This window comes from Erythrolamprus reginae, chromosome 1 (assembly GCF_031021105.1).
Source record: "Erythrolamprus reginae isolate rEryReg1 chromosome 1, rEryReg1.hap1, whole genome shotgun sequence".
Lineage (NCBI taxonomy): Eukaryota > Metazoa > Chordata > Lepidosauria > Squamata > Dipsadidae > Erythrolamprus > Erythrolamprus reginae.
The window spans coordinates 299,170,942-299,195,711 of record NC_091950.1 but is presented as its reverse complement, the minus strand read 5'-3'; the positions used below and the strand labels follow the sequence as shown (position 1 = coordinate 299,195,711).

At 40.3% G+C, this 24,770-nt stretch overlaps 2 protein-coding genes across 8 annotated transcripts in view; one reads left to right on the top strand and one right to left on the bottom strand.

Annotated features, from left to right (window-relative positions):
• The window catches only part of CDC40 (cell division cycle 40), a 49,111-nt gene extending 33,443 nt beyond the window's left edge, over positions 1-15,668 (bottom strand). Inside the window, exons 1-3 of one of the 5 annotated variants that reach the window (XM_070733363.1) lie at positions 14,584-14,721; positions 13,591-13,654; positions 12,342-12,472 (exon numbers count right to left, since the gene is read on the bottom strand). In XM_070733363.1, coding sequence (XP_070589464.1) covers positions 12,342-12,470 — 129 coding nt within the window. In that variant the 5' untranslated portion in view covers positions 12,471-12,472; positions 13,591-13,654; positions 14,584-14,721. Of the gene's footprint in view, positions 1-12,126; positions 12,486-12,617; positions 12,681-13,590; positions 13,655-14,583; positions 14,722-15,636 lie in introns of those variants that run through there. The other 4 variants (XM_070733365.1, XM_070733364.1, XM_070733366.1 and 1 more) reach the window with 4 other exon arrangements.
• WASF1 (WASP family member 1) overlaps positions 14,724-24,770 on the top strand; it is a 68,042-nt gene continuing 57,995 nt past the window's right edge. For 2 of the 3 annotated variants that reach the window (XM_070733369.1, XM_070733367.1), the window contains exon 1: positions 14,724-15,493. The gene's annotated coding sequence lies outside the window, so the exon portion shown is untranslated. Of the gene's footprint in view, positions 15,494-18,418; positions 18,522-24,770 lie in introns of all 3 variants that reach the window. The other variant, XM_070733368.1, reaches the window with a different exon arrangement.

Genomic DNA, 24,770 nt, shown 5'->3' with positions numbered 1-24,770 from the left:
AAGACCAGAACATCTCACCAGCATTTAATACCCGGCTAAGGAGGGATTAACACCCAGATTAACACCAAACAAGTAATCAAGCAAGTAAACTTCCTGATCAAAGAATTATCAAGGAGAAAGCAATGCAGGGAGAGGGGAAACTACTATATATAAACCAAAAGCAAATATCACTGCCTTCTAATATTGAAGATATAATCTAGTTGGATAATGAGCCATCTTCAACCAAACAAACAAGCTCAGAGAAAACCAGCGACTGGAGAGTGTAGTTGGCAAACAATTCTCTTATGTACTACAGGAGGCTGTCTCCTATTAAATTAAACCAATACAGAAGGTCTAAGCAGGGAACATCAATGTGTTAGAATGAAAGCAAATATCAGAATCAAAGACCAAAGAAATATTAGTTAGGGCCACATAGCACCCTCAGTTCTATGGAGAGAAGATGCACTAGTGAGAGAATACAGAAAAATTATGAACAATTTACTATTAGTACACACTGATCTTCCCCATTTATCAGTTGTAAAGGCACAAATATAAGAAGCCCCCACTGGCACTTACACAACATCTGCTTAACAACTTTAACATTGATTCCCAATGAAAAGCCAAATGGGTTACTGAATGCCCAGGCACAGAAAGACATATAGATGATCCCATGAAAAAGATATCAGGTTTTGAACTACTGTACCTCACCAGCAATGGATCCCCCTGAACAGGATTTACACATCACATGCAATCTGTCGGGATTTACTGTATAAATGGGGTATAGATTTCTCCAGTATTTGACATTTTTCAGAAAAACGATGCTGCATTTGAATAGTTAACATCCTAGACTAGGGGTCCTGAAACTGTTTAAACAGGGGCCAATTCATGGTCCCCCAGACTGTTCGGGGGGTGGACTGGCTGAGTGGGTATGGCTAGGTTATGTGAGTAGGTGGCAGTGGCCAATTTAACTGTTCATTAAACAATGCACACAAATTAAACTTTAATTTGTTTTGCTCCTGGGGATGTTTTATTTGCAAGTTGCTCTTTTGGTTGATTTTTCTTTTTACTGGATCATTTTTTTCAGTAGTTTAGGAGTCTAGTGGCCCACTTCAGAAAACTCAGTTTTGCAGCAATTCTCAACCCCAAGGAACTTGAGAAATCTTTCTCTCCTCCCTATCTGTCTCTCTCTCTCTATGTCTTTCTATATTCTGGAGGCAAGGGAAGTGAAAAATGGGCCTCCTGGGGCATCTTTGCACCCTGTTTTTCACCTACCCCGCCTCCAGCAACATCCTGGAAGCCAAAACCAGCTATTTTTGGGCCTCCTGCGATATCTATAGACCCCATTTTTCACCTCCCCTGCCTCGTGAAAGTCTCTTTAGGCCAAAATTGTTGGCCTTACCTTTCAGTTCCAGCCCACAGGGCTCGCGAACATAAGCCCTGCACTCAGCTGAAGGGTGGGCGGGGCGGTATGGGCAGGGCAGCCTAATGGCCCTACCCGGGACAGATTACTGGCTTCAGTGGGCTATATGTAGCCTGCGGGCCGTAGTTGGAGGACCCATAGCCAAGACATTGGTATCTGAATACAGATCCTTTTAGCATTTATATTTTACTGTTTTTTATTTTATTTTAGGTGATATGTTAATAAATTCATGTATGTTATGCCATATCTTTGAAAAAAAGAAGCCTTGGGCCTTATTATCAAAAACATTTACTATTTGTCTCAAATATCATTTAACCTCTTGAAAAACTAACAGAATCCTTGACAAACAGCTCCTATTCTTGTGATGAAAATTTAACCTTAGTAAAAAAGGCCAGTTCAATTCAAAGCTGCATTTATCTAATGCTCACCCATAGATTCAGTACCAAGGAAAGCAGAATTATACAATCAATTAATGTTTTATGGCAGACTTTTGATTTAAGGAATTTAATTAAAAAATGCTTTTAAAGCAAAATTGCCCTTTAATTCTGAATCAGATTTTCTGTATGCACAGAAGCTTACAGAATATGGACAACATTTCTCAGTTGCATCCAAAGTTTCCTAATCAAGATCTAACAGAAGTTTGTTTTTTTCAATTTAAACATCAGAGACAGCTCACAAGACAAAAATAAATTAATAAATCTATAATCAAAATGTAACATAAAGCAATAAAATTAAGTTACAGCCACGAATAATATTTATTGTATCAATACTATTTAGTAGTTTAGGCACCAGGTTAACAACTGGGATATCTGTGTTCTAAACCTACTTTAGCCATGAATGCTGGCTGGGTGATCGTGGGTCATTCACTCTCTCTACCCAACTGCTCTCATAGGGTTGTTGTAGTAGGGAAAATAGGAGGAGGAATGAGTATGTTTGCTGCCTTGAGTTGTTTATAAAAAATAATAATGCTGGCATATAAAATAAATAAATAATATACATTATATTATTTCAGTTTATACAACTATAAGGAAACCAATTATTAACACCCATCACTAAGAATCCACAGAGTCCCTTTCTGGTCTTAATAGCATTCCTCCCATGCTACAAGTGTATAAGCTGTGGGATTTTTAAAAACATTAATATAAAAAGCTGATATTGTTCAGATACTGACCTAGCAAATAATGTCAAATTCTCTATCTTTATTTTGGAGAAGCAGCAAAATCTCAGAAGCTGTTTATTAAGGGTTTTATTTATTTATTTATTTAATCAGATTTGTATGCCGCCCCTCTCCGCAGACTCGGGGCGGCTCACAGCAATAATAATACAATGTAAACAAATCTAATATTTAAGTTAATTTAAAAAAAACACAAAAACCCCAATTTAGAAACAAATCATACATACTAGCATACCATACATAAATTTTATAAGCCTAGGGGGAGGGAAAATGTCAATTCCCCCATGACTTATTATTTTGAAAACAATTGAACCAGTGGTAATTTTGTATATCAGAATGGAATGGCTTTATGAACATTAGTTCATAAAGAATTTTATAAAGGTTATTCAGCTCACCAGGTTATTCTGCAATGAAGTCCATTTGTACAACAATAAAACTCGAAACAATTCATCCGATTCAACATAAATGAATTTAGGAAGCAGAGTAAGGATAAAAATCATCTCTCAGATTCAATTCAATATTCAATTAACAAAAGAAAGCTGTAAGTTATATACCTTTCCCAGAAGGGGAATGTCTACCTAGAGAATTATTTTTCATAAACATTCTATCTCCTCTATTTGTCTTCATAGTAGACAAGAAAATTGAATGGATGAGGAACACACACACACACACGCGCGCACAATGAAAAAATTGTGAAAATATGGGAAAATGGATAGAAAAATATTAAGAGGTGGAAATGCTAGCAAAAAACCCAATAGGGTAGTAGGAGGCTCTATTGTGAAGAATTTAAAATGAAAGAGTAAAGTGGAGGTACAGATCCTCACTTAACAGCCCTAACTGGGACTAGAATTTTCAATACTAAGTAAAGCAATCATTAGATGAAACATCACATGACCACACTATTTAGAGACAGCAGTTTTGGTAGCCCTCATTGCAGTTATTAAGCAAGGATTGTGCTGTTTTTTTGAGAAGCATCTCATGTTTCCTTATTCTTGCCATGCTCACCTTAACTTCACCTTCTCCCACTGTCCTATCACCTCCCCAACATAACATAAGAAGAGCCATGCTGAATCAGACCAAAGCCCATCGAGTCCAGCATTATGTGTCACACAGTGGCCCACCAATTGTACATGGGGATCTTGAGCAGAAAGGCAAAACCCTCCCTTTCCCTTCACCCCCAACAAATGGTACTCAAGGGAATCCTGCCTGCCTCAACCAACATAGAGGCGGCATTTAAACATCCGTTTCAATAACCACTGATACACTTGGCATCCATGTCTAATCCTACCTTGAAGCTATCCAGGCTGACAGCTGTCACAACCTCTTCTGGAAGTGAATTCCATAAACTAATGACCCTCTGGGTGAAGAAATATTTCCCTTGATTTGTCCTCACTTTCTTACCTATGAGCTTTAGGGAATGCCCCCTCGTCCTAGTATTGTGTGATAGAGAAAATATTTTTTTCTATCTACCCTTTCTATCCCATGCATGATTTTATACACTTAGATCAAGTCACCTCTTAAACGCTGTCTTTCAAGGCTGAAGAGACCAAGGCGTTGCAACCTGGTTTTATAAGGGAGGTGCTCCATTTCTTTGATCACAACCATCTTTGTCCTTTAGGACAGGGGTCGACAAAGTTGTTCAGAATCTAGGAGCCAGCCAAAAAATTTAGGAGCCAGAATTTTTTTTAAGCAAACTTGGTTTTTTGCCGAGTCTCCACCTGACATCGCTTTCACCCCCTCTGTCTCCCCCTTCCTCTCTCATCTCTTTCCTTCCTCTCCCTCCCTTTCTCTCTTTCCTTTCTCTCCCTTTCTGTCTATCCTTTCTATCTCTCACCCCTTCTCCCTCTTTCATTCCCTTTCTCTCCCTCCCTTTCTCTCTCATTCCTTTCTCTCCCTCTTTCCTTCCTATCTCTCTTTCTTTTTCTCCCTCCTTCATATCTTCTTTCTCTCCCCCTTCCTCCCTCTTTCCTTTCTCCCCCTCCCTTTCTCTTCCTTTTTCTCTATCCTTTCTACTTCTTACTCTTTCTTTCTCTCCCTCCTTCATTCAATTTTCTCTCCCTCCCTTTCTCTCCCTTTCTCTCTCTTTCCTTTCTCTCCCTCCCTTTCTCTTCCTTTTTCTCTATCCTTTCTACTTCTTACTCTTTCTTTCTCTCCCTCCTTCATTCAATTTTCTCTCCCCCCCTTCCTCCCTCTTTCCTTTCTCTCCCTCCCTTTCTCTTCCTTTTTCTCTATCCTTTCTACTTCTTACTCTTTCTTTCTCTCCCTCCTTCATTCAATTTTCTCTCCCCCCCTTCCTCCCTCTTTCCTTTCTCCCCCTCCCTTTCTCTTCCTTTTTCTCTATCCTTTCTACTTCTTACTCTTTCTTTCTCTCCCTCCTTCATTCAATTTTCTCTCCCCCCCTTCCTCCCTCTTTCCTTTCTCCCCCTCCCTTTCTCTTCCTTTTTCTCTATCCTTTCTGCTTCTTACTCTTTCTTTCTCTCCCTCCTTCATTCAATTTTCTCTCCCTCCCTTACTCTCTCTTTCCTTTCTCTCCCTCCCTTGTTCTCCCCTGGGGCTGCCTGTGCCTGCCCTGCACCACCCAACACGGACGGACAGCCCCCGGTCGTCGGTTCGTCGCCCCCCACCCCCCCACGGAGGGAGATCAGGCTGGCGAGGGCGGTAGAACTACGTCACCAGCCACTGGAGGGAGATCGGGCTGGCGGGGGCGGCGAATCCACCTCCCCAGCCGCGCGGAGGGAAATCCGGTAGGCGGGCGGGTGGCCGCGGCTCCCTGCGCGCCCCTGGAAAAGCGTACAGGGAACGGTGCCCGGGGCCGCTTTAGCCGCCCCCCGCTCCCCCCGCCATCTCCCCGCGACTGCCTGTGCCGCTGCAGCCGCGGCCCCCCCCCCGCTCCCACCGCCAGTGCCCTCCCGCCCGGCCCCAAAGGACACTTGCCGATGACGACAGGGAACCTTCAGCTGGGCGGGCGCTGCCGTGCCGGTGCCTCCGACCTCCCGGTTCCTGCTCGATGCCGCGGTTTCTGGCGCTCTCCTGCTGGGCCCCAAAGAAGGAAGGCGGGAAAAAGGCGCGAAGAATGGAGCTCTCCTTCCTGCCTGCCTTCTTTGGGACCCAGCAGGAGAGCGCCAGAAACCGCGGCATCGGGCAGGAGCGGAGAGGTCAGAGGCACCGCAGCGCCCTGCCCAGGCGGCACACCGGTTGGGAAACGCTGACATACAGTACAGCAGGCAACATTTTCTAGGCGCCAGACAACATTTTCTAGGCGCCACTGGCGACCAGGCGCCTGGGTTTGTCGAACCTTGCTTTAGGATGTCTTGCGCTCTGCTGTGGCCTCCCCCTGCCAACCTTTGTTGTCTTCTTTCTCTTACTGTGATGAGGTCCTACTGCACCTGATCAAAATCTAGACTTTTGTTAGGCATTCATGATGCTGTGTGAGACCCTTGCAAGGCCTTCATTTAGCATAGGGAAGCCTTGGAAAAGGCCAGCAGTTGCCTCAGCTGGGTGTGTGTTGTCAGCAGTGAGAGGAAAAAGACAGTGAAGGTCAGCTGTCAATACACTGGGGATGGTAGAGTGCAGGGTGGCTAAATATACTATACTAAATACTTAGTATTGAATATTAAGTACTTAGTATTGAAAATTCAGCTCTAGCTGAGTGGCCTACTTTACCCTTCTCTCTCCATCCCCAAACTATTTATTTCAAGATAATGATACAATAGAAATAATGTATCTATGTGCTTGTTTCTTGTACCTGAATAATACTTTAATTTGACTTGAATTATTAAAATTATAAACAAAACAACCTCTTTACACCAATGGTTAATGAAAATGTTTTCTCTATAAACGCTTCAGAGAAAAAAATTCCACAACCACGTGAGGCAGCTTATTTTAGCTACTGCATTATTTTTGTCAGTGTTAAAATTTTCTTGAGGATCAACATTACACAATCTTGTGGTTTTTAAACCATTGGATGCCAAAGTGCATCATAAATGTTTCCATTAATGAATGGAGATTCTTTAGCTTCTTTCCTTGAGTGATAACTTCCTACACCCTCTGAACCAAAAATGCATTATGGCCAAGGGGCTACCATTGAAAAGAAATGCTACCTTCTGCAATTAGATGGAAAACCTACCCTCAACAACTATCATCCTCTTTATTAAATATGTTTACAAATTGTCAGCATAAAGCAGCTACTGGAGCGAGTACGTATTGCTAGTGGGGTGGCCAATAACAATAGAATATCCATCCTCTCCCTCTGCACATCTCTAAATCTCTGTAGTATTGCAGAAAGCTAAAGATAAGAAAGCAAAGTGAAGTTCTATTGTATTAGTGCAATCCACTTGCATAACATGGGTTGGCACTCCCTGGTTTGGGGAACATAATCAATTATAGTCATAGCTAGGATATGAGATTAAATTGGCACAAGAGCTTAACACATTCAAATGGGATTTTGACTTTTGTAAGTAACCAACTCCTTTAATTTTATCCTGAACTACCTTGGAAAAACCAGTAGCTTCTCATGTGGCTGTGCTGGAAAAGCAGAAGCTAAAGATGCCCTTAGACACAGTCTTTAAGCTGCATTTCCATTTTTATCCCTATCAGCACCTTCTCCCTCATAATCCCCAGAAATGCGTGACTACTTCCCTGTGTGAAGCGACAGATGTTTTTCCGCAAATTTCAGGTTCTGAAATTTGAATCATTTTTTAAAAAGGGCTTAGAAAGAAACATATACAAAGTTTCTTGAAAGTGGCAAACTGATGTCCACATAAAAGCTCTCGAATAATTTTAAAGCACCCCCTAGAATACGGCTTGCAAATTAACTACTATGTTGTTCCTGAATAATTTGTTCAGTAATGGATGTTGCTGTCATAATAGGAGCATAATAGGAAATTATAATCAGATGCAATGTTTTAATTCTGGTTACAGTGCCAAATGTGCAAAGAGATAATTAGTTCTGCTCCAAATAGTCATAATGTTCAGAAATGTCTGTTTTTTAAATTTATTTATTTGACTTCTATGCCGCCCAATCCCATGGAACTCAGGGCGGCTTACAACAATATAAAAATACAATACAATGGTAAAAAGTCAATATTAATACTAAACACAGTAAAATAATAAAAAACAATAAAACCCCATTGTAAACCCACAAAACAATCTAATCAACCAAACATACATACTTATCCTATCAATACAATTTGACCATGATAGAATAGAATAGAATAGAATTTTTATTGGCCAAGTGTGATTGGACACACAAGGAATTTGTCTTGGTGCATATGCTCTCAGCGTACATAAAATAAAATATACATTTGTCAAGAACCATATGGTACAACAATGATTGTCATAGATGGTAGTATTATGGCCATCGGGGGGGGGGGGTTGGTTCCATAGAGCCAGGGCAGCCACAGAGAAGGCCCTCCTCTGCGGCCCCACCAACCTGCATTGCTTAGTCGACAGGAACTGGAGAAGACCAACCCTGTGAAATCTTATTGGTCTCAGGAGATGGTCCCGAAGATCTGGTCTGGTGATAACCAACACCTTGAATTGTGACCGGAGACTAATGGGTAGCCAGTGCAGCTTGCAGAGCGTTTGTGTTATATGGGTATACACCCACAACTGTTCGCGCTGCTGCGTTCTGGACTATCTGCAGTCTCCAAACACTCTTAAAAGGTAGCCCTATACAGAGAGCATTGCAATAATCAAATTATCTTTATAGGCTGGAGAAAAAAGCTTTAACGATACAGTGCATAGATCCATCATCAACCTACTTGCAAATGCTTTGTAAGTCATGCTAAAATCATAATGGCTCCATCCTTCATTTGCTGAATATGGCCTATGGATTAAATAATCCTTTTCCCTATTCTTGGAATAAACCAGAGAAAGAAACTCAAGACAACCATGCTTTAACCAGGCTTGTTACACTCAGAATAAATCAGAATTCCAATTTGTCTAATATTCTATCATAACTATGCTGCATTAGCTGCATCTGCTTATAAAACTCAGCACTGTCCATTACAACAAGTGCTCTGGATACTTAGGATGTAGGTATTTTTGTGCAGATTTCTGTTAATATAGAGAAAAACATTATTTTTAAAGAATTATATAGTCCATTATTTCCTTAAAATTAAATTTGAAACAGGGAGCATTCAAAATTATATCTGGTTAAAAATATGACATAGAAGTCCTGACAAACATTTCCCCCCCAATAAAAACCTTTTCTGTTGTCTAAAACAGCAAAAGTATAAAGGTGTTTACCGATACATATAAAAACAATTAATGCAGGTGATGATTCATGGTTACGAAAATTATATTCCTTAATTTACTCCTTGGGCACTAAAAGAAAAAAGTTGGGAGTTCAAACGAGTGTCCTCTTTTGATTCTTTAATAAAAGGATTATAAAGGACAGAAGTCATCAGCAATTCAGTAAGCTCCTTTCCATAAAACATCAACTAATCTGGGATTAGCAAATGAACATAATGAGCGTGTCTCACTAATATAGCATGTTAAGGATGATATATACAGAATATGTACATCCTATATAAACATTTACACAATTGTAAATAAAAGCTGACACTTTTACATGATATATAGCAAAGCAAGGATTTTTTTTGCAAATTAGAATGCATATTATTTTTGTGCAGTTATTTATAGATTCAAATTTAAAAAGCAGGGAATATGACAGATGCAGAAGTTTGAATATCTTTTCAGTTAGTACTCTGTAACCTTTCTCTTAGCAAAAATAACTTGCAGATATTTCCCATAGCTAGCTAAGAATCTTTCTATTCTTGGTTTTAGAATGTTCTTTTTTGTAGAACTCTTCTAGCTCAGAAATATTCTTGGGATTCCATGTATGTATGTATCTTTGAGATCTCTCTCCAGTTTAATAATGTTAAAATCTGGAGATTATGAAGTCCATTTGAAAGTCATTTACCTTTATTTTCTGAAAGTCTTTCATGGGTGATTTGGAACTACAGTATATCTTAGACTGCTGATTGACATAATCAACTTATTTTCAACTTCCATTTCTCTAATAATTATATTAACATTGTAGAGCATTAGCTTTTGGAATATGATGACATTTAGTTGAATCCATTAAATTAGTAAAGTCTTTTTTTCAGAGTCAATAAGCAGGTGTACAATCTAACTACATTAAATGGAAAATCAGCAGAACATAATTTCAATTATTAAAATGCACTTTATATAGAATTAATTAAACAGACAGGAGCATTTAATGGTGTATAGATTATGTGGAAAGCTTCATGTCAGAAATACAATTGACGCAAAAAGTTACTGATCTGTTCAATACTTGGCGTGCACACTTTTGTCAATGTCTTCACAACTGATCCTTTACAGAGTAAGTTATTGTGACAGTTAAGTTTTTCCAATAGCCTTCAGTCCTAGTTATCAACAAAATAACATCAGGTGATAAGAGAAAAGATGCTGCTTTGGAGAAAACAGAAAAAGAAACAGATCTTGTTCCATAACTCAAAAGAGCTGTTTGATTTCATTTGCTATGCAATGCCTCAAAAACAAAGACATGAAAGAAACAGAACGTGAAGATCAGTGCTGACCTGCAAAATTAAATTTATCCTCCCTCCCCAGTGATTGCTGAAGTTAAAACTATAGGTAGTCCTCAAGTTATGACCACAGTTGAGCCCAAAATTTTATGTTGCTAAGTGAGAAACTTGTTAAGTGAGTTCTGTCCCATTTTACGACTTTTCTTGCCACATTTGTTAAGTGAATCCCTGCAGTTGTTAAATTAGTAACCTGGTTGTTAAGCGAGTCTGGTTTCCCCATTGACTTTGCTTGTCAGAAGGTTGCAGAAGGCGATCACATGACCCAGGGACGCTGCAACCATCATCACAATCACCAACAACCATCACAACCACCACCGGCCTCGGTGGTGCAGTGGTTAGAGTACAGTACTGCAAGCTTTTTCTGCTGATCACCGGCTAATAGCAGTTTGGCAGATCGAATCTCAGTAGGTTCAAGGTTGACTCAGCCCTCCATCTTTCCAAAGTCGGCAAAATGAGGGCCCAGATTGTTGGGGGCAATATGCTGACTCTCTGTAAACCGCTTAGAGAGGGCAGTAAAGCACTGTGAAGCGGTATATAAGTCTAAATCAGGGGTTCCCTATGTGGGCCTCACACCCCACAGGCGGGCAATTTGATTTTTAATGGGGGTAATTGGAGACTTGTTTAAACCAAGTTAATGGCCTTTTAGGCTTCCTCTGCATGTATAGAGTTCACTTTTTGAATAGTAAGAATTGTATGTCATTGGGGGGGGGGCATCAGGAGTTTAGAGATGCTTGGGTGGGGCATGGCCAAAAAAAGATTGGGAACCACTGGTTTAAATGCTATTGCTATTAACAAATTTATCACTTAGCAACAGAAATTCTGGGTTCAGTTGTAATTGTAACTTATGGTAAGTTGTAAGTTACTTCTACTGTGTAGATTTATTGTGACATTAAGGAAATGGGCTTTTATTACTTCAAAATTGAGATCATGTGAGCCAGCTGTCAAGCATCCAAATGTAAATCACATGCAAGAGTGAAAAATGGTCATAAGTCACTTTTTTCCTCAGTGCTGTTGTAACTTTGAAAGTCACCAAGTGGGCTGTTGTAAGTTGAGGACTATCTGTACAATAATATTTTTAAACATCCACATGGATGATATCTTCACATCTCGCTGTTTTAGAAAGGTGCACCACATTCTCAGAGACTCTTCCCATCCTGCTTACAATCCTTTTGGACTGCTGTCTTGTGGCAGAAGATACAGAACAATTAAAACTCAAACCACACGTTTTCTGAACAGTTTTTATCCCAGATAAATCCCATTGTTGACAATGTACTAGGGCAGCTGTAGGCAAAGTTGGCTCTTCTATGACATGTGGACTTTATCTCCCAGAATTCCTAGAATTAGCATGACTGGCCCAGGACTTCTGGGAGTTGAAGTCCACAAGTCATAGAAGAGCCAACTTTGCCTACCCCTGTACTAGGGGGTCTCCATCAGTGAACTGCTGGACAATACTACTTGGTCAGTTGTGTGGATTGTTGGATGGTTCCGGTGGGAAATTGTGGTGGATTGAGCATGTTCTTTTGGTTATGTATGTTGAGATTGGTCTTTGGCATCATACAAATTTCGTTGCATGGGTATAGTGTGTATATACATACAATGACAATGTATGTATGTATGTATGTATGTATGTATGTATGTATGTATGTATGTATGTATATTTCTGAGCATGCAAGGCTAGGCCTCACCCCTTTACCCACGACCAGCGAAAGTCTCAAAAAAGCAACCAATAAGTTTTCCCTACGGACTCTCTCGGCTGTTGCGCCGCTATAACATTTACACACGCTTTTTGCAAGCGAAAACACCCCCCCACCCCGGACACAAACAACCAAAGAAAACCGGTAGCCGCTGGGAATGCCAAGCTTCCCATCACAATCAGGAAAAAAAAAGCTTGGCCTTTTCTACTCAAGTCGGCAGCGCTCGTAGCTCGAACGGCTCCCACCTTTTTAGGTGGGGTTTGTCGGCCGCCGCCGGCCAGCTCTTACCTTGACCAACACCGCTGGGGCCGAATCTACGACTGGCAGTAGCACCTGTGGTGCGGAGAGCGGCGGCGGCAGCGACGGCGCCAAGTGAAGCACAGCGTCAGCCTCGGCGACCTGAGCGGCAAGGCCGGGCCTTTCTTCAGCATCCGAGCCCGAGTCGGACTCGGAATCCGAGCCCCCGTATGACGCGAGGGCAGCGATGGCGGCCGACATCTTACCCGAGCGGAAGCGGCCCTCCTCGGCCCACAGGGGGGCGGGGCGCGGGAAAAGCCCGAAGGGTCCTGGCAGCTGCGTAAAACAATTCTCTTGCTCGCCGCTCTCTCCTCAGACTGGGCTGAACCGAACATACCTAGGAGCGTAAGGGAAAAAAAACACTGTACCTATTTTTAAGCCTTCTGTCCGAATACAATGGTGACGGGGGTCATTGAAGTGTCACCCTTTTTTTAAGGTTCAGCGCATTAGGACTTTCAACCGGTACGCAAATCCCAGCATACCTTCGATTGTTGCGGAGGGAGGAGTGTAGCGCAATCTGAGACACTTACTTCTGTGGTAGTTATCTGTGGGAAACCGTAATTTGAATATACAGCACCTTGCATTAGTTATCTCGTGATAACTCGAGATACACATAAGCACCCCAGCTACTAATAATAGTAATAGTAGTAGTAGCAGCAATAGTAGTAATAATAAAATAATAATGATGATGCAGTGGTGCATAAGCGCACTACTGTGCCTACCGTCCTGTCCTACTGTCCTCTTTTATCGTTACTTTTTACTTACGTTTATACAAACTACTACTATCCTAGAAACAGAAGATTTGCGGCAGAAAAAGACCTCATGGTCCCTCTAGTCTGCCCTTACACTATTTCGTGTATTTTGTCTTAGGATGGATATATGTTTATTCCAGGCATGTTTAAATTCAGTTACTGTGGATTTACCAACCACATCTGCTGGAAGTTTGTTCCAAGGATCTACTACTCTTTCAGTAAAATAATATTTTCTCATGTTGCTTTTGATTCCCCCCCCCAACTAACTACAGATTGTGTCCCCTTGTTCTTGTGTTCACTTTCCTATTAAAAACACTTTCATCCTGAACCTTATTTAGCCCTTTAACATATTTAAATGTTATCATGTCCCCCCAAACTTCCTATACATGTTTGACTAAATAAATAATACATTGGAGGAAGGGGAAAAAAGGATTTGTGGCATCTTTAGAACTAATCAAATCTCACTTTTCTTTTTATCCCCAAAACAATAATGGAACCCTTTCCTCTTATTCCAAAATAAGAGGGCAAGAACGTATTGATACATTTTCTTCACTTGCAAACGAAGTGTGTCTTTTTATGATTAAGCGGTCTCAGTTCTGAAACGCAGCAATGTATATAGGCGTTAATGTCCTCTAGCCTTCCATCCCCATGTTTCTTAATGCTACCAAAGAATTATTGCGATATTAATATGCAAGCTACGTACCGAAAATGCTGGCTCCGTTTTGGCAACAGACCTAATATAACCGCATTAGAGTGCAATTTGAAACCTGGTAGAAAAGAATGGCACTCAATGACCGTAGGAATTTCCCGTTTCTCTCTTACTAGTGTCATGTATATAAACACTGTTATATGTTTGTATACTACCAATATGTACTTGACAAAAATAAATAAATATTTTGGATAAAGTTAAACTGACAATGCAGAGCATCAATCTTAAGCATTATTAGGCTCAATATTGATTCCAGAATTTATTTATTTATTGATTGATTGATTTGTATGCTGCCCCTCTTCGCAGACTCGGAGAATTATAATGGGATATATATTTATTAATTACAGGATAAATCAGTGAGACATATAAGTATCGGAGTACTTATAAATGCAGTTGGATTTTCGATCCCGTGCCATTTATTTCAATAAACATAAGCACTGAGATCATTTGTAGCCTTACTAGAAACCCGATACTATTAAATTATTAAAAGTGGTGTCAGAATGCTCAGTGAGCCACGTTGTCCGGCTGTATTAGAAAGTTAACCGAGGCTAGGGGATTACTGCAGATTTCCTTCCGCAATTAGCGGGATCCTGTGAAGTTTCACGGCACAATCTTACCCATTACTGAGATGCAAATCCCACTGAGTTCAGTGCAGTTTGACCGGCAAATTGGACACCGCATTGTATATGTCCCTAGCACAGTGTTTCCCAACCTTGGCCACTTGAAGATATCTGGACTTCAACTCCCAGAATTCCTCAGCTAGCATTCGCTGGCTGGGGAATTCTGGGAGTTGAAGTCCAAATACCTTCAAGTGGCCAAGGTTGGGAAATACTGCCCTAGCACAACTGCATAATGACTGCAACAATTCAAACTACAGCGTTTTAATGGTTTTTTGTTTTCTAAACCAAACATTGACTCCAATGGAAAAATGAAGCAAGACTTCCAAGCATAATGGATAAGCCCCACGAAAGCTTAGCCTTCGCCGACCTGTATCTTAAAGTAGCTATCTCCTCGGTCCGACTGCCTTTGGAGCTAACGCCAGCTCCTCCTCCTCTTGCTTCTAATTGGCTGCGAGAAGCCGGTTTAGGGAAAGCCGCAATAAACCCCTGCTGCCGCCGCCTCCCCTCGCTCTCAAACCCCCTTAAGGAGAATAAAGCCAGCCTGTACCACCCGACCTTGTGCGCGGGGGGGTGCGCGCGCGCGGTTGGCATCCGAAAAAAAACCAATCTCCCAAACGTCCGCTTCTTTTCCTCCCGAGGCAGAAGAGCCGCGCGCTGAGGGGGTTTGCCCAGTTAGGTGGCTGCGCAAAAACAACACCTTCGCCGGCCTCTCCCATTCAGCGGTCGCGCCACCCCTCCCCCCCGCGTTCCGGGAGAGAGTGCGGGGAGCCGGCCGAGAAGGCTCCGCCTTCGGCACACTCGCGCCGACACACACTCACGCATACACACGCGCACGCACCGCTCTTGCTCTCTCGCCGTGTCTATTGTGAAGCTTTTGTGCCGAGGAAGGTCCGCGCTTTCTCCTTCCCTTCTTTCGCCACCCCCTCACCACCACCAGCCGGCTACTCCGTCTCAGGGCACCCCCCCTCACACCCTCCGGACTTTCGCAGACAAGGGTGGGGGCTCCCTGGCGCGGGGCGCGCGATCGAACTTCCAATCCGAGCCCAACCGTCTCGGTGGGCGCGAGCTTCCCTCACCCCCTCCTCACAGAGTCAGAAAGGGAAAGGAGCCGACCGGCGCGCAAGGGGGGGGGGGAGGCGGGCGCGAGGCGGCTGTGTGAAGATGTAAAAAAAAAAAAAAAGAAGGGGGGGGGGAGTGGCGGTGCTGGCGGTTGACGCCGAGACGGTTGCTTGAGGAGCCCGGGATTCCCTCAGCGAGGAGAAGAAGACGACGGCGCGGTGAGTTAGCTGCCCTGCCGCGGTCCTGTATTCTCTGCAGTGCTCCCTCTTCTCCCTCCCTCACTCCCGCCGCCGCCCCCTTCGCTTCTCCGCTCGCCCAGGCGAGGTATTTCCACGAAGAGAGGGGGGTCACGCCTCCCCACCTGGTCTGCTGCCGGCCGGCCGGTCGGTCCACCAACCATCTCCTGTGCTGGGTTAATGAAGACGGGAAGGCGAGGGAAGGAAGGAGGGGGGAGGCCAGCGTTAATAGCTGCAAACCCCCCTCCCCTCTCCTTCTTCCCCCTCGGTCCTGCGGCCCTCACAGTGGGGCATGCGGGCGCTTCCGGTTGGCGATTTTTCTCCGCTGCCCCCCCATGAAGAAAAAAAAAAGGCGAGGCTGCCGTCAATGATCTCCTTATAATGTACAGTACCTGAAATGCGTCGTGGGGAATGGGGGGGGGGGGGTGTTTGCTCGCTGCTTCTCTGCTCGGGTCTTTCCGCCAATACGCGGCAATCTTTTATTGAAAGCCGAGTTATTTCGATGGCTGATCGACCCCGTTGATAATCCGGGATTCGTTTCTCATCGCGTGCTCGGATGGCTCGAGGCGAACTTAAAAGTCTCACCTCTTCTTCCCCATCGGGTGGGTTGGTGGTGGTGGTTCCCCTTTTTAATCGAAGCGGACTTCAGAATGGCGAGGGAAAAACCCCATCAGTCCGACGAATGTAACTTTAAATGGTACGAAAACGAGGTCAGAATATTTGTTTCGGGGTAATTGGAGCAGAATCGGTGTACCTGTGTGTGTTTTCCACTTAACGCATTAGTAGAATGTGAAGGAGCATTTTATGTGTGTGTGTGTGAGAGAGAGAGAGTGAATGAATGAGTGGTGTGTTGGGTATGGGCCAGAATACCACTGAATGCAATAAAGATATGGACGACTAATATATTTGCATGTTTTTTAAATTATGGGTTTTTAGTTTTAATTACTAGATTTGTATTGTACATTGTTTTTTTCTATTACTGTTGTGAGCCGCCCCGAGTCTACAGAGAGGGGCGGCATACACATTTAATAAATAAATAAATAAAATGAATAAATATCCTTGGTTTGTATGAGGCTATATAAAGCAGGTTCAGGGTTATAGAGCTGGAGGCTTTATGGGCAAATTACCTTAATTCAAAAATATTGATTGATTGATTGGACATATGCTGCCCCTCTCCATGGACTGGGGCTGCTTACAACATCTCAATAACAAAAATACAACATGTAAATATTTCTATGTCCAATTAATAGTGATAATGAATTTAAAATTATTTTAAAAATTAAACTTTTAAAAATCAAGCATTTACATACATATTACCACATCCAACACATTCACTGGGCAGAGGCTGAGGTCTAGTGACAACTGGCCATTTGTCTTTAATCATAAATAAATGTGTTTCAATAGGCTATGACATATAACTATTTTTGAATTAAACCAATTTGTTGTTAAAGCCTGAAACCTATCTTGAGAGGTGGCTGTGACATGGCAGTGAATGAGTTATCCAGCCCTGTAGGTTTGTTATACAGAAATTGCACCATTGGAATCTTTCCCCCTGGAATCTTACTTGTGGCTGAAGTAATTTTGTCATAACAGACTTAACTGCTTTCAACTTACTACAGTTCTTTCAGATTGCACTTTATGCTGTTTGACATAATTTTATAGACATTTTGGGTATGGACATTTAACATTGGTTTGAGTGCATTAAAATAATGTTAAAATTGCTTCTTACATTAACGTTCATCTTTTTTAAAAAATGAAAAAAACCTACCTGATTACAATGTAATAAAATAAAATATTTTATATGTTTTCATGTATTACATAAGAAAGGATACACATCTGGATTCCGGAAGGAGTTGGGCATCTTATAAATCTAATAAATAAATAAATAAATTTGAAAAAAGTCTTATTACTGTGTTTACGCTTGGGTTTATAGAATCTAAGGTAGCATATGTTCATATACTTTTGTTTTGACTCAATGACCTTTGAATATTAGATCTTGATTTTCCCCCCTTTTATTGCAGTACGTCTGTAAAGCATATTCTAACTTGAAATTTTACCCAGAAGACAATGTTGCACGCTATAGAAAAAAAGATAAAATCTTTTTCAAACATGTCTCATTTTGGTTGGGTTGTTTTCAATTCCATTCTAAAAGTAAAAACTTAAATAAAAATCAAAGGTAATACATTTCACAATAAAAACAATCCTGGATGTCAATTTGCTGAAACATTGTATCTTAGTATATAATAATTTATATGGCAATATCATAACAGAACCTTTTGAGCACAGTAGTATAAATGGAGTACAATACATAGACAGCTTATATGCATTTTCATGAAGCTGTTTAGTCTTAATTGTTATTGCTTTAAATTAATGAACTGGCAGCAGTATTGACATATTTTGTCTATGTGATTTGTGTGAACTCAGTATGCAATGTTCTGCAATAACATTGAATAGAAAGAGTTTTCTGAATAAGTTGTTACTTTTATTATCAGTCTGTTGTATCTTTTTGGTGATGGTGCAATATTTCTATGAAACTGAAATAGATTAACCGTGGTGATATTTGTGTCTAATAGGAATAAGAAATTTCAATAAGCACATTATCCATTAACCAAATATAAAAGCTATTCTTGTTCCCATTCATACCCAAGTTTTAACTTTTTCAAAAAAATATTTGAAATTTTAAAAGATAATGATAATTTGAAATACGCTACTCTTAAATATTTCAGAGGTTCCAATAAGTCAATTGTTCTAATAAATAAATAATATATATTACTATATAAATTGGGTTTATCTGCATATTTCTTTGTTTTTTGTGGTAAGTGATGTGTTTAGTGGATTTTATGTGACTCATTTTTATTTAATCAGTAAGGTATAGGTATACAAATGTTTTATTTTTCTTCTGTTCAGCTGTGATCAGTTCTTGGAAACTGCCCGGACAGGTTTTTGCAGTTTTCTTGGAAGATTTATCAGATGTGAAATACCATTGGCTGCTTAGTTATTATCAAAACAGGTGATATTCATGATCCCTTTCTTATGTATTGGGGCAGAATGTTTATAATTACAAGATACACTTTCTCTGTAAGAAATGGGCTTTGCCTTATGATTTGTTTTCAGCAGGTGGCGGCATCTAGTAGAACTTGGTTGATCTTGGAAGAAATGGTTCTGGTTGATATTTGGATGTGGCACTATCTAAAAACTACTGAGTACACTGAAAATTTGGGAGAAAAAACTTGAAAGAATGCAGTTACAGTTTAATTACAAAAAGTGCTGCAAGATCCCCCCCCCCCTTTTCCAAGATTTTGAATTTAATTTGAGAACATCCATTTCATATTAGTATGCATTTACCATTAACAGCATCTAGAATAGGGATGTGAAACTCAAGGCCTGGAAACAGTGAAGGACCGACCCACAGTGCCTCTGCCAGCAAAAATGGGGCTTGGAGGGCCCTCCTGAACTCCATTTTCACTGGCAGAGAGTTGTAGGAGTTCGTTGCAGCTGAAAACAGCTCGGGAGCAGGTTTCACTGGCAGAGTGCTCAAGTCACCGTAGGCATTCCCAACACTAATGACATCAAGCAGGCCACGTCTACCCCAGCCACACACCCCAGCCCGCCAAAGTCAAATACAATCCCTTAATGAAATCGTATTTGGCACCCCTGATCTAGAAGACTAGACAAGTTAATGAAAAATTAGTAGAATGCAATGGGGGAATATATGCATAGATATTCCACTAGTTTTGTTTTTGTTTGCAACAAACATGCAATAAAAATAATGAATAATGTATGTCATTCTCCTGAATCATCTTTTATTAACATTGTATATAACGTGTATCCTGTTGACTTTTATTTATTAATGTAACTTAGATTTCATATAAAATATAACTTAAATAATTGATAAAATATAGTCCATGATTTTTCTAGATATACTCAACTTAAAACACATGGTTCCACTAACTTCAGATAAACCTTTCTTTGGTTCCCTTAGTTACCATTACACAAATGCTACATTGTTCTAAAGTATTATTTTACTATATACTGTATATTGTATTATGTATGCTAATAGCTGACAGAATAGCTTCTGATTATATCTTCTGTTCCTCCCATTATTTTATGCTATTGTGAATGAACTATATTGAGTTTTCTTAATTTTATTTTATCAACAGTTGCTAAGGAGTTTTTTATTAAACCATTCAGAATATAATGGGCCATACAACGTATTTTAAAAGTTTATTTAAAAGTTTGGCTTGGCTATTGAGGCACACTTATTTATTCTAGACCAGTCATTGATTTACAGTAAATTACTTAATAGCTATAGGTTTGGTTAAGAAATTGAGTAATACATCCAATAATGAGAAAATGGTTAAAGACACAATTGAACGGTGGAAACACTATCAAAGCGATCAATATCTGAGCCATACAGGTACCTGTGATATGGTGCACTGCTGAAATTCTTAACTGGATACAAACTAAACTGGAAAATTTGGACCGAAAAACAAAAGTAAAGTTTGGGTTACAAAACACCAGATATTAATTATGATTGAAAAGAAGAAAGTGTTGATAATTGATGTGGCAATATTAGCGAATAGTAGAATAGGAGACAAAGACCACAAGATTACAAAGTCTCAAGATCTGAAAATAGAAGTTAAAAGATTACAAACTGGATGTTTATATGTTTATATGCACCAAAGACAAATTCCTTGTGTGTCCAATCACTCTTGGCCAATAAAGAATTCTATTCTATTCTATTCTGTAGTACTCAGTGATTTTTGGCACATGGTGTCATATCAAAAAATTGTGGTAGGCACTTAGAAAATTTGTGCACCTGTCAATTGCAAAAGGCCATATTGTGTGGATTTACACATAGACTGTGCCAATACATTACCATATCCTAGATCTAGATTGTTGGGGAAAACTCAATGTGTATGAAGGTCAACATCTAAATGACTGGCAGTTGTGACTTCACATTGTTGTGGACAGAAAATAATAATAATATGGTCCTCAAAAAGTACTCAGTGTATTGATAAAAATGCCAGATCCAGCTAAACATCTGACTGACTGCTATCAACCATAAAAATACAATGTATTCTCTCAAATGTAGTTACTGACCAATCAGATTTTTTAATTTAAATCAAAATTTGACGGATGGTCATGGAAAGAAGTATTAATTAAGTTCAGGGTTACATTTAAAAACTCTGGGACTAGCACTGCTGGAATCTACAGGCACACTAGTTGAGGGCTTGTATAAAAAAATTTAAATTTTTGCATCTCTACCTCTAGATTGCCTTTAGAGTCTTTCAGTGTTTGAGGAGATTTTGGAGGCTTCAGGAAACAGAAAATTATAATTCTTGGATTCATTTGCAGAAATAGTTCTGTCAGCAGGAGAATTTGACCATCTAGAATGTTTTTGTTTAATACACAAGACTTTATTAATAGCCAAGCCATAAATAAAATATATTTAGAAATAGCAGTACTCTTATGCACTTTCACTTAAGTGCTTTGGTGAATCAGACCAAAATCTATCTATTTTGTAAAAAAAATCTGCAGCTCCAGTGGAAATTGATTAGTGGGCCTTTGCTTTCTGTTTAAGTAGCTTTCTATGTTATTGTGAAACTATGAAACTACTGTATTTGCCTCTTTAGTGGTATGAGGACTGATCACTTTGGTAAACATGCTAAAAACAATAGCTATAGTACAAATGGCATAAATTTGAAATGAATGAGGTAAAATACTAGGGACGATGGAGATTATCAATCATCCAGGTCATGGTTGCCCCAAAGGTGCTTTTTCAAGAGGCAACTGGATTTTCTGGTTTTTCTTTGAAGACATTTCACTTCTCATCATAGTTCCCTCTAAGCTGAGCAGTGAGCAATCGCTCACTTAAAAATCATCATCAACTCAGAGTTTTCCAAACCTGCCCAGAAGCCGAGAGGGAAAGAGTGAGAGGGAAGGAGAGACAGAGGAAGAGAGAGAAACAGATAGAAAAAAGAGAGGAAGGAAAAGAGAAAGAAAAAGAATGGGAGTAAGGAAGAGAGAAAGAAAATCAAAATCTAGTTTGAAACTAGCTCAACTATTTAAGTGGCATTTTGATATTGATAGAGTTGCCCTATTATGAGCTCACTGTTATAGACACACAGTACAGTATTTTATTTTGAAATTCTCTGAGGCAAAACAGGGTGGTTTTTTTAATTTGTTTGTTTGTTTGTTTATTTATTTATTTATTTCTGTGCCGCCCAGTCCCGTAGGGACTGCCGCTCAGACACTATACTTTTCCGCCCACCCCCCCAAAAAATTAGAGGGAACACTGCTTCTCATCCAAGAAAGCTTATTTAGCTCAAGAAGCTTCTTGGATGAAAAGTGAAATGCCTTCAAAGAAAAGCCAGCAAGTCCAGTTGCCTCTTGAAAAAGCACCTTTGGGACTGGAGCATTTACTTCCATGCCTCCCTTTTGTCTATCTGGTCCTAGAGTTCTATGAAGGCAGTTGTGATTTGGAAGATATTTAAAAGTCAGTGGTGCATATGTCTACCAGAACTTAAAACTAAATCTGGTAATTTCATTGAGATTTCAAAATTGGATTAATTCATGTTTTTTTCCCTGTTGTTGCAGCTTGGTTATGTAAAGATTCTTGGAAAGGTTCAACTCATTATGCATGTACAGTATGTTACTATTGCTTTTCATGGCTTTTAATAATTAGTTGTATGAGAGAAAGATTTGAATTCAGACAGCAAGTAAGGCTATCTTGAAGGAAAATAAGACGTTAATAGGGTTAAGAGTGATTGTGGTGTATCTTCTCCTTTAAAAAGTTAAAAACTGCTGAGCTTTTCTCTAAAATCTTTTTAAAATAATGGTTGTATTGTCAAAAATATTTTAAATGCCTTGCTCCCCTGTTATTGTAATAGTATTGGGAGGGTATTATATTTTTGTTTTGTTCAGAGCCTCAGTTGATGCATTCTCTGGTCAAAAATAGTTTCTGTTGATTATCTGTGATCTCTGAAGAACTTTTGACATTACTAGTCATGGCATTGTATCTGATTCAACATTACCTAGGGAAGAAAAGTTTGACCTATTTAGATTCCTTTTTATATTAAATTATAATACAAAAGTATCTGTAGTGGTGCTCAATAGAAGTTCCATTTTTCAATTACATCAAAATATGTTACAATTATAAGAACATAAGAAGAACCATGCTGAATCAGGCCAAAGCCCATCGAGTCCAGCATTCTGTGTCACGCAGTGGCCCACCAATTGTCCATGAGGATCTTGAGCAGAAAAAGAAGGCAAAATCCTCCCTTTCCCTTCACCCCCAACAAATGGTACTCAAGGGAATCCTGCCTGCCTCAACCAACATAGAGGCGGCACAGTTATGTTGTAATTGACTAGATAGCAAATCCCTGAAATATGACTTAAGGCAGTGTTTTTCAACCAGTGTGCCGTGGCACACTAGTGTGCCGCGAGACATGGTCAGGTGTGCCGCGAAGCTCAGAGAGAAAGAAAGCAAGAGAGAGAGAAAGCAAGAGAGAAAGAGAAAGAAAGCAAGAGAGAGAAAGAGCAAGAGAGAAAAAGAACTAGAGAGAAAGCAAGAGAGAGAGAAAGAACAAGAGAAAGAAAGAGAGAGAAAGAGAGAGAGAAAAAGAGAGAGAGAAAGAAAGCAAGAGAGAGAGAGAAAGAGAGGGAGGGAAGGAGAGAGAGAGAAAGACATAGAGGGACGTAGGGAGGGAGAGAGAAAGAGAGCAAAAAAGAGAGGAAGGAAGGAAGAGAAAGAAAGGGATGGAGAGAGAGAGAAAGAGGAAGGAAGGGAGAGAAAGAGGGAGGGAGAAAGAAATAGAGCGAAGGGGAGGAAGAGAGAGAATTTGTTTGTCCAAACTTTTTTTAGCCGCGCCCCCCCCCCCCCCCGGCTCAATGTGCCCCAGGGTTTCGTAAATGTAAAAAATGTGCCACGGCTCAAAAAAGGTTGAAAATCACTGACTTAAGGCTGCATGTGTCATCTGTGTCATTGCATGGCAAGGAATGTATTGTATCTGTTATTTGGAGGTGGTAGCATACCTGTTGCCTTTATATATCCGTGAATGTTAATGTTCTGGCTAGGGAATGCTCAAACAACAAAACATCAAGACAAAATCATATCAATCAACATACAGGACATGCATCTCTGCACAATATGTGTTTGAAATTTGGGAGGTGTGCATGTTGGTCTGTCTGTAAGCATTTACAACCTTCACTTAACCCATCAACCCCTTTGCATTGTAGTATGTGTTGGTGCCTACATGCAGTTCTGGACATGTCTGAATCAAGCTATAGGCTGGTTCACGTAACAGGTGAAACTCAAAAGCTTAGAATATCATGCACAAGTTCATTCATTTCAGTAATGCAACTTAATAAATGAAATGTAATATATGAGAGAAACTCATAACATGCAAGGCAAGATAGTTCAAGCTGTGATTTGTCATAATTGTGATGATTATGGGGTATAGCTCATGAAACCCCCAAATCCACCATCTCAGAAAATTAGAATATTACATGCAATCAATAAAAAAAGGATTGTACATAGAACAATATCAGACATGTGTACTCAGTATTTGGTTTAGACACCTTTTGCAGCAATTACTGCCTCAATGCAATGTGGCTTGGAAGCTATTAGCCTGTGGCACTGCTGAGGTGTTATTAAAGACCAGGATGCTTCAATAGTGGCCTTCAGCTCTTCTGCATTGTTCGGTCTCATGTCTCTCATCTTTCTCTTGGTAATGCTCCATAGATTTGCTGGCCAATCAAGCACAGTAATCCTACAATCATTGAACCAGGTTTGGTGCTTTTGGAAGTGTGGGCAGGTAACAAGTCCTGCTGGAAAATTGAAATCAGCATCCCCATAAAGCTTGATTGCAGAAGGAAACATGCGGCGCTCCAAAATCTCCTGGTTGATGGCTGCATTGACCCTGGACTTAATGAAACACAGTGGACTGACACTAGCAGATGGCATGGCTCCCCAAATCAATACAGACTATGAAAACTTTTGCATCTCATTTGGATTTCATATTAGTGGGCCCATAACCCATGTTAAGGAGTGTGCAGAATGACCCTTGAGTTATCAAGGACATGCTCAGACAAAACGTGGGATTGCAGAAGATATCCAAGAGATATGAGTAATTATCCAGTCATTCACACAGATACGTTAAAGTGCAATTAGTGTTTACTTTTAGAAATAGTGCAGTCAAGTTAAACAGACCAGGTTATGCACATTCAAATTAGTCAGTATCTCTCAATACAATAA